General features: G+C 34.0%; 1 protein-coding gene across 2 annotated transcripts in view; it reads right to left on the bottom strand.

Annotated features, from left to right (window-relative positions):
* Positions 1–10,000, bottom strand: part of LOC106880726 (uncharacterized) — an 86,552-nt gene that overhangs the window by 325 nt on the left and 76,227 nt on the right. For both annotated transcript variants that reach the window (XM_089345960.1, XM_089345961.1), the window contains 2 exons: positions 8,243–8,338; positions 1–4,165 (listed from right to left, as the gene is read on the bottom strand). The exon at positions 1–4,165 is cut by the window's left edge and continues 325 nt beyond it. In XM_089345960.1, the coding sequence (XP_089202086.1) occupies positions 4,007–4,165; positions 8,243–8,338 (255 nt within the window). In that variant the 3' untranslated portion in view covers positions 1–4,006. The remainder of the gene's footprint in view (positions 4,166–8,242; positions 8,339–10,000) is intronic.

The raw sequence follows: 10,000 nt of genomic DNA, 5'->3' as shown, positions 1-10,000 counted from the left end.
CATATATAACCACATATACACAAACACATAAATATATATATATATATATATGTATTAATGTCTGCTTTTTATGTCAAGTTATAATAGAAAAAAAAAAAATTTCTCAACATTAAATTGAACAACTACCCAATACAATTACATGCTTATTAAACTTTTACTAGAAGATGGGTGATAGTCACCTCGAAGTTTCCGGCTGTTGGTTTTCATTGGAATGTCCAATGTGGGCTAGCAGGGTGATACTTCAAAGTCAATGTCACCCTTCTTCTTGCAAAAGTTAAATATATATATTATACACACACACACACACGTATACATACAGACACACACACACACATATATATATATATATATGTATGTATGTATAGATGTATGTATGTATGTATAGATGTATGTATGTATATATATATATATATATATATATATATATATATATATATATATATATATATTTATATATATGTATGTATACAGATGTATGTATGTATATATATATATATATATATATATATACATACACATTTATATATATGCACATTTATATGTACAGACATATGTACACATATACATATATATACACACATATGTATACAGATGCATATATATATATATACACACATATGTATACAGATGCATATATATATATATATATATATATATATATATACATGCACATGTATACAAATGTATATAACACACACACATGCATGCATGCATGTAAAAAGCGCTTCACAGGTTATTTTAATTTTCCCTTGAAATAAATCTCTTGACCTACTGGTGTCGGTGTCACTGTGAATTTCTCATCGTTTCTTATTTATTTGTTCAGGTAGCGAAGGGAAATAAATCTCATCATCTTGTTGCCTCAACGAACACACACACACAGAGGCGAGAAAACCATAACAGTAACAGTCCAATATTAATTTCATATAATCACACACACACATATATATATATATATGTGTATATATACATATACCTGAAAAAGGTAAAAAAAAATGACTTCACTGGTACTTCCAATCAATTTTTGATCTTTTAACAATGTAATTTTACAGTTTGGTTTGTAGATCTACAAACCAAACTGTAAAATTATAATATTAAAAAATTAAATTGATTAGAACTACCAGTGAAATCATTCTTTTCCTTTTTTTCAAACATATCTAGCTGTACTAAGGATCTCACACACTTTCTTATATATATATATATATATATATATATATATATATATATATGATACCGTAATCTGTTAACTAAGTTAAATAAAGAGCGTATTTATTTATTTACTGGTAGAAGCTTCATTCTGTTGTTACTCTGGTTTTCACAAGAAATTCAGACAAGGAACAACCCAAGTAATTATTTATCCATCTATCTATCTATCTATCTATCTATCTATCTATCTATCTATCTATCTGTCTATCTATCTATCTATCTATCTATCTGTCTCTTTCTTTCTCAATAATATATATATGCATACATACTATACACATATATATACATAAATATATACACACACATACACACATTTATATACTGACCAGATTGCTAGACATTGATCTGACAACAGGAATGCAAAGATAACTAGATATTTAAATTAACTAATTAATTGTAATTAAAAAAAAACAAAACAAAAACAATTCCATAAGAATTAACAATTATGATTACTGACACAATTAAGTAATTCTACCTACAACTATTATTGTGACCAATATCATAATATTAAACAACACATTCTAAATAATCATCATCATCATCATATAATTTAATCAAGGTTTTCCTTAATTACGATGCTAACAATTTTAGGGAGAGGAAAACACACTTCTTCTTCCCTGGGTGAACTAACATAAAAACTAGCAGAAGCCTGATGCTCTTAACGATCACTGCCAAACCATCATGGAATCGGTAGAGCAACAGACTAAAAGAACTTATGGTATTTAATTACACATGTCCTTTTGAGTTCTGAGATGAAAACCTTATTTGCAAAGAGGTGGAGGAGGAGGAGGAAGAGGAAGTAGTCAAATATTTAGCATTATATATATTATGTATTTAGTATTAAATATTGATTTTCCTCAAGTCCAGAATATATATATACATATATATGTTAAAAGTAATCGAGTCAATGTTCAGTCATAGAGTGACCAATGGTTTTGCATCCATAGAAGGCCTCGTGGACATCTCGTCAGACTCTAAAGCTGAAGACAAAAGTAATCTTTCACCTCTGGGAGGCATGAATCCATTATGGTCATTCGGTCAGTTAGTCACCAAAAAATAAATTGTCCGAAATTGATTCCTGCCTCCCAGAAGTGAAGAATTACATTTGTCTTCGACTTTAGAATCTGACAGGACATCCGCGAGGCTAAGTCCTTTGTGGATGCCAAACCATCGGTCACTCTATGACTGGACATAAACTCAGTTACTTTTAATATATTACAGCTCCATGTTTTAGAAGATGCTTCTTGTTTGGATAAATGATATATATATATGATATATACACATATGTATATGGGGGGTGGGTAAAGAGAAGAGCATTATAAGAGATAGACTATGACACCAGTATACCACTGGTATCAAGTTTAATAACAAACCCTTCCCCCCTCCTCCCCATCCACTCTTCATGACTAAGATAGTAAGAGCTGATCTCAGAACTCAAATAGGTGAAACTACAAACAACAATGTCTATGGATCAAGATATGACCAGTTCTGACATCCAAGAACCATAACTCATGATGAATAACTTTTTTTTTTTTTTTTTTTTAAACATAGGCACACAAAGCCAAAAGAAGGGCATGTTGGAAGGGGGTGGGGGACTCCAGTATTGCACTGGTGAATATATTTCATTGACCACCAGGAAGTATGAAATATAAAAGTGACTCTGGTAGGGTTTTGAACTCAGAACAATGATATTGATAATTTAATACTTATTGCTTCTAAACTAGGCATTCAACATAGTTTGTTTTACGCACACACACACGCACACACATTGTGTATATGTGTAAATATACAAATATATATGTACATGAGTGTATGTATGTATGTATGTAATATATATATATATAAATATAAATATATAGATATATATTTATGTAACATATATATATATATTGTATACATGTGTAAATATACAATATACATATGTACATTAGTATATATGTATACATACACACACTCACACATTTATGTATATATATATATATATATATATATATATATATATATATACACACATATACATACATAGATGTGTATGTGTGTGTATATATATATATATATATATATTATATACACACATACATATATATAACTATATTTCTACACACACAAGCATATACATGCACACGTGTGTATAAATATATATATATATATATATATATATATATATATATATATATATATATATATATATATATATATATATATATATATATATTTATATATATACATATATACATACATACATACACAGAAATGCATGCACACATGCATAAATACACAAGTACGCAGACACATACAGCATACAAACATACATAAACACATGCATGCATGTATGTATATCTGTATACACATACACTAACAACTATTCAGATAGTCACACTAAAGAAAATATGTTGAATTTTTGCGCCATTTTTTTTACCTGTCCTCCGAACATCATGTGACATCAGTGATGGTCATGATGAGGAGGGACAGGTGGGGCAAGGACTAGAACAACAACATGGTTGGGGCAGGGGTTGGGGCCAGGTAGTTCTTGTTCGAGTCAAAGGTGGGGCAGCGGGTGGGTGGGGTGGGGGCAAAGAATTGTATGAGGAGAAGAAGAAGTGAGAGATGGTTTTGTTTACAGTTGCCAAGGAGACATTATAATTAATTATCATTATTATTTCAAGTATTATTATTATTATTATTATTATTATTATTATTATTATTATAATTATTATTAATGCTCATTTTTTCAATGTCATCATCAGTATCGACGTTGTTCGATGAAGTGTGGACGAGGAGCTCATCCCCCTCCTCCTCCTCCTCAGTACTGTGGCCGAGATTCATAAGTGGTCGTTGTGGTAGTGCTCTCCACATTAGCCATATCCGGAGAGGCAGCTGATGGATGCCTGGTTCCCTTGTAGTCTCGGAACAGGTAGACACACTCGTAGGAGGCGACAGCCAGTGTAGCAAACAGGAAGAACTGCAAAAGAAGGAAACAGACCATAGAATGAATGGACGAACAAATAGACGGACGGACGGACGGACGACGGACGGACGGACGGACGACGGACGGATGGATGGATGGATACACACACACACATTGTTCAACCTACACAAGTTAATGTTTGAAAAACAAAATAGGAATTTGGAAATAGGAATTTGGAAAGAAGTTTCTATAAAACTAGTTTTTAAGCATCGAATGGCTATGGGGGTCCACCAGAATGAAATAGTAATCAGAGGGGTTCATAGATAAAAAATGGTTGAGAACCCCTGCTTTAGATGTACATATTGGTTATGTATTGCACGAAACAGCTGGGTTCCTTTCTCTAACATTTTCCATAGTTCAACCTACACAAGTTAATGTGTGGAAAACAAAATAGGAATTTGGAAAGAAGTTTCTACAAAACTAATTCTTAAACATTGATGGCTATGGGGGTCCATCGGAATGAAATTGTAATCGAAGGGGTTCATAGATAAAAGATGTTTGAGGACCCCTGCTTTAGACAGTGATTATTTGGCACAGATGACTGAATATTTGACTGGTTTTTGATACATTATGTGTGTGTGTGTGTGTGTGTGTATTTCTTCATGCACATACATGTAGAAATATATATACATACATACACTCATATATATATAGAGAGAGAGAGGAGAGAGACATGATACAGACAGAAAAACTAACTAGATGCTCACATACATAAAAAGAGGGGTTGAATGAAAGTGAGTGAGAGGGAGAGAGAGAGAGAGAGAGAGAAAGACAGAGAGAGAGGGAGGGAGGGAGGGAGACAGAGAGAGAGAGAGACGTTACACATACAAACATAATTAGATGTTCAGATGCATAAACAGGAAGAGAGAGGGTGAAAGTGAATGCGTGAGAGGGAGAGAGAGGGAGGAGGGAGGGAGGGAGAAGAAGAGACATTGAAAGTTCTTAGGCTAAATAAGCCAGCATGAAATCAGCATTACCAAATGGTGCCAAAACAACTCATACCCTACGTACGTACACACACACACACACACACACACACACACATCAGACATCAGACATAAATGAAACTCATCCAATTTCTGAATTCCTCTAAACATGAGGAATATTTATCATGGAAGAGCCCAACCAAATGCAGACACAAGGTACACATTTTATCATCATCATCATCATCATCCTTTAACGTCCATTTTCCAGGCTGGCATGGGTTAAATGGTGTGACCAGAGCTGGCGAGCTGCACCAGGCCCCAGTCAGATCCGGGGGTGCTTTTAATGTGGCACCAGCACGTTTTAGTGTTGTATCTCAGGAGACCATTGTAGTGGCTGCGTGGTAAGTAGCTTGCTTACCAACCACATGGTTCCGGGTTCAGTTCAGTCCCACTGTGTGGCACCTTGGGCAAGTGTCTTCTCTTATAGCCTCGGGCTGACCAAAGCCTTGTAAGTGGATTTAGTAGAAAGAAGCCTGTCATATATATATGTGTGTGTGTGTGTGTGTGTGTGTGTGTGTGTGTGTGCCTGTGTTTGTCCCCCCATCATCGCTTGACAACCGATGCTGGTGTGTTTACGTCCCTGTAACTTAGCGGTTCGGCAAAAGAGACCGATAGAATAAGTACTAGGCTTACGAAGAACAAGTCCTGGGGTCGATTTGCTCGACTAAAGGCAGTGCTCCAGCATGGCCGCAGTCAAATGACTGAAACAAGTAAAGAAAAAAAAAAAGAGCATGACTTCAATGATATGACCTCTATTGACCTGCAGTAGGGAAGAGGTCATGTCAGTGGTGAGGTCACAAATGGTGACAAAAGGACCGTGAGAAACATAACTGATTGATCATTTGGTTTGGTTAAATATTTAACATAACATATATATATATATATATATATATATATGGGAAAGGAATTGTTGAATACAGCGCTCAGGTTAAATGCAACTCTTGTTTTGAGGTTTCTCACCTGTGTGAATACATTTGTGTTAAGTTACACTTTTGTGTGAATAGTGTACTGCAGATATCACAATGGTATACAATTCTATTTGTTCAGTCCTTTATACTATCAAGGGAATCATTTCTTTTAGATTGCACTTCATCTTGAACTGTGTTCTCACACCATTCATTTTCCATAATTGTTCTGTTCTCACAACAATATTCACATGTTTTTCTTTGTTTTTAGTTGATTTTAAACTTATATTTCCACAACTACATTTTCTTATATTTCCCCAACTACATTTTCTTATATTTCCACAACTACATTTTCTTATATTTCCACAACTACATTTTCTTATATTTCCACACCTACATTTTCTTATATTTCCCCAACTACATTTTCTTATATTTCCACAACTACATTTTCTTATATTTCCCCAACTACATTTTCTTATATTTCCACAACTACATTTTCTTATATTTCCACAACTACATTTTCTTATATTTCCACAACTACATTTTCTTATATTTCCACAACTACATTTTCTTATATTTCCCCAACTACATTTTCTTATATTTCCACAACTACATTTTCTTATATTTCCCCAACTACATTTTCTTATATTTCCACAACTACATTTTCTTATATTTCCCCAACTACATTTTCTTATATTTCCACAACTACATTTTCTTATATTTCCCCAACTACATTTTCTTATATTTCCCCAACTACATTTTCTTATATTTCCACAACTACATTTTCTTATATTTCCACAACTACATTTTCTTATATTTCCCCAACTACATTTTCTTATATTTCCACAACTACATTTTCTTATATTTCCACAACTACATTTTCTTATATTTCCCCAACTACATTTTCTTATATTTCCACAACTACATTTTCTTATATTTCCACAACTACATTTTCTTATATTTCCACAACTACATTTTCTTATATTTCTACAACTACATTTTCTTTAACTGTATGTAGCCTTTATCAATAACTGCTACAAACTTCTCTGAAATTTGTAACCTATGTGTAATTAGTCTACAAAATCATTTGGCAGACATGCTATATAGTGATTCACACGCTGTAGAAATGTTGGCAATGGTCTCAGTTCAGAAGTATCTTATACAACATTATTTACGTTATTTACATTATTTACATTTGACGGATATTTGTCCTCATCTTGTTTGTTGTCAACACAACGTTTCGACTGATACACCCTCCAGCCTTCATCAGGTGTCTTGGGGGAAATTTCGAACCTGGGTTCTTATTCAGCTAAAGTTACTTCATCACTTGATCTAATTTGCTTCTATCAATTGGTTAACTATTTAACCAATTAACTAACCCATTGTTTGATTAATCGTTTGATTAATTGATCGATAAGTTATGTTTCTCACAGTCCTTTCCTCACCGTTCGTGACCTCACCTGCGACATGACCTCTGCTCTACTCCATGTCATTGAAGTCATGCACTTTTGCTATATTGGCTTCATGAGATACAATAAGCAGTAGAGGGGAAAAACACACACACACATGTACAACAAGCTTCTTTCAGTTTTTGTCTCCTAAATCTGTTCATAAGGCTTTGGTCCATTCGAGGCTCTAGTAGAAAACATTTTCTCAAGGTGCCATGCACGAGGAATGAACCTGAATCATGTGGTTTGGAAGCAAGCTTCTTACCACAATCAGTCCCAAAAGGACAAGAGCCCAGAATAAAATACCACCACCTGTGTGTTTGCATCTTGTTCTTGTCACCCTGTGATAGTAAACAAGCATGACTGTCATACAAGCAGTGTCGTTTATTTCCAACCTTCTGTTAAAACATGTCTGGCCATGGGGGAAATATTTCATAGCTTGGAAAACAGGCGATGGTTGGCAACAGGAAGAGCATTCAGCCATAGAAAATCTGAGTCAATGGTCTGTGGCTCTTAACAGCTCTATCCCAAGTACAATAAAGTTCCAGTCAGTGGTTAGTAAAAATGAAGTAGATTGGGGGGGAGATCCATTAATGTCTGCTCATAGTCATGTCTTTGTGAATATAAGGTAGCAATTTTCAGAAACAACCCCCTCATTCTTCTCCATCACTCCAGCCCAAGCATCTATGTTCTGACTGAATTGATAAAGTGAATGAAAGGAATAGTACTTACGGCAGCTGCACCAAGAGATGCGACATACCCATAACAGGCTGCAACTATGGCTGCAATGAATATGCAGACACACGACCCCACGTAGACAGCAAATTCCTGAAATTGTTAAAACACACAATTAATAAGACATATAACAATAATAATGATTATAATAATAATAATAATAAAAATAATAAAAATGATAATAATAATAATAATAATAATAATAATAATAATAATAATAATAATAATAATGAGCAGCTGTCCATCTTCACATTCCGAGTTCAAATTCTGCCGAGGTTGACTTAGCCTTTCATCCTTTCAGGGACGATGAAATAAATACCAGTTGAGTACTGGGGGTCGATGTAATCGACTATCCCCCCTCCCCCAAATGTCAGGCCTTGTGTCTATAGTAGAAAGGATTGTTATTATTATTATTATTATTATTATTATTATTATTATTATTATTATTATTAATGTTATTATTGTTGTTATTATTATTAAACATTTAGTAGTTTCAGGCAAATTTCTACCGCATTACCTGCAACACGACTGTATTTCTGCGGTGTGAGCAGCACTGTGTGTTCTTTTTTGCTGTTGGGGGAATGCATCAATTTATTTTGTTATGGGGTCTGGTTGCAGTCTTTTGTTATGGGGTCTGGTTGCAGTCTTTTGTTATATTAGTGCAGTGTATGTAATGTGAGTTGTGTCTTTCTATTGAGTAACCAGCCTGTTGGTGGTTGTTTTATTTTATTGGATATTTATTATATAGAGTGTGTCTTTCTATTGAGTAACCAGCCTGTTGGTGGTTGTTTTATTTTATTGGATATTTATTATATAGAGTGTGTCTTATGTTTGTGGATTGTTTTGTTTGGGTTGTATTAATGAATAGACAGTGTCTTGCATAGGATGTGGGCTGTTCCTAGTAGGGGCTCTTTTTATGGATAGTGTGTAGTGTCAAGGGTCCAGGTGTAGCTTCTACATTTTTGTTCATGTGTTTTTTTATCATGTTGAATGCTCCAATTATTACTACTACTACTACTACTTAAGAAAATTACTGTTTTTAAATCTTACAATGTGAGATATTTAGCAACAGTACTTTATAGTAAAGACTGTTTGCCAACATAACAAGGCAGTCCTGGTTTAGGACAAATGTTGCTGTAATTTAGCCCCAGGAGACATCATCTCCAGCTGCCTATATGACACGATCTGTGTCCTTATATTTTCGAACAAGGGAATCTAGCACCCCCACTCAGCTCAAAGCAATATCTGTGTATTGCGATTTCCGAGTTATTTCCCGTATAGCCAGCTGGAGACAATGTTTCCTCGGGGTTAAATTACAGCAACATTCGTCCTAAACCAAGACTGTCATGTTATGTTGGCAAACAATCTTTACTACTACTACTACTACTACTACTACTACTATGATACTTTGTTGAAAAAAAAAATTACTAATGCTAAATTGACATTAAAAATAATATGTTTTAAAAAATCCTGTAAATTCAAAAAGACTACAAAAAAAAAAAGTAAAATGTTTCTACCAAAAGCCATGATGCTTTGTTGAAGATATGAAAAAGTGCAAGAGGAATTCTTGAAAACGGTGATGGTGTGAAATAGCAAGACTAAGAGAGACGAAAGACAGAGAAAGGTGAGAAAGACATGCAGGATTCATAGGAATTTTAGTTTTTTATTCTGAGGGCCATGATTTTCTTTCAAAGAATCATCTTATGAGTTTTAACTCATTGCAAAGAGTAATAATGGGTGTATGGTCAAGAAGCT

The sequence above is a fragment of the Octopus bimaculoides genome, chromosome 30 (genome assembly GCF_046866305.1).
Source record: "Octopus bimaculoides isolate indiv1 chromosome 30, ASM4686630v1, whole genome shotgun sequence".
Lineage (NCBI taxonomy): Eukaryota > Metazoa > Mollusca > Cephalopoda > Octopoda > Octopodidae > Octopus > Octopus bimaculoides.
The sequence above is the reverse complement of the archived record's forward strand: the minus strand, read 5'-3'. Positions and strand labels throughout refer to the sequence as shown.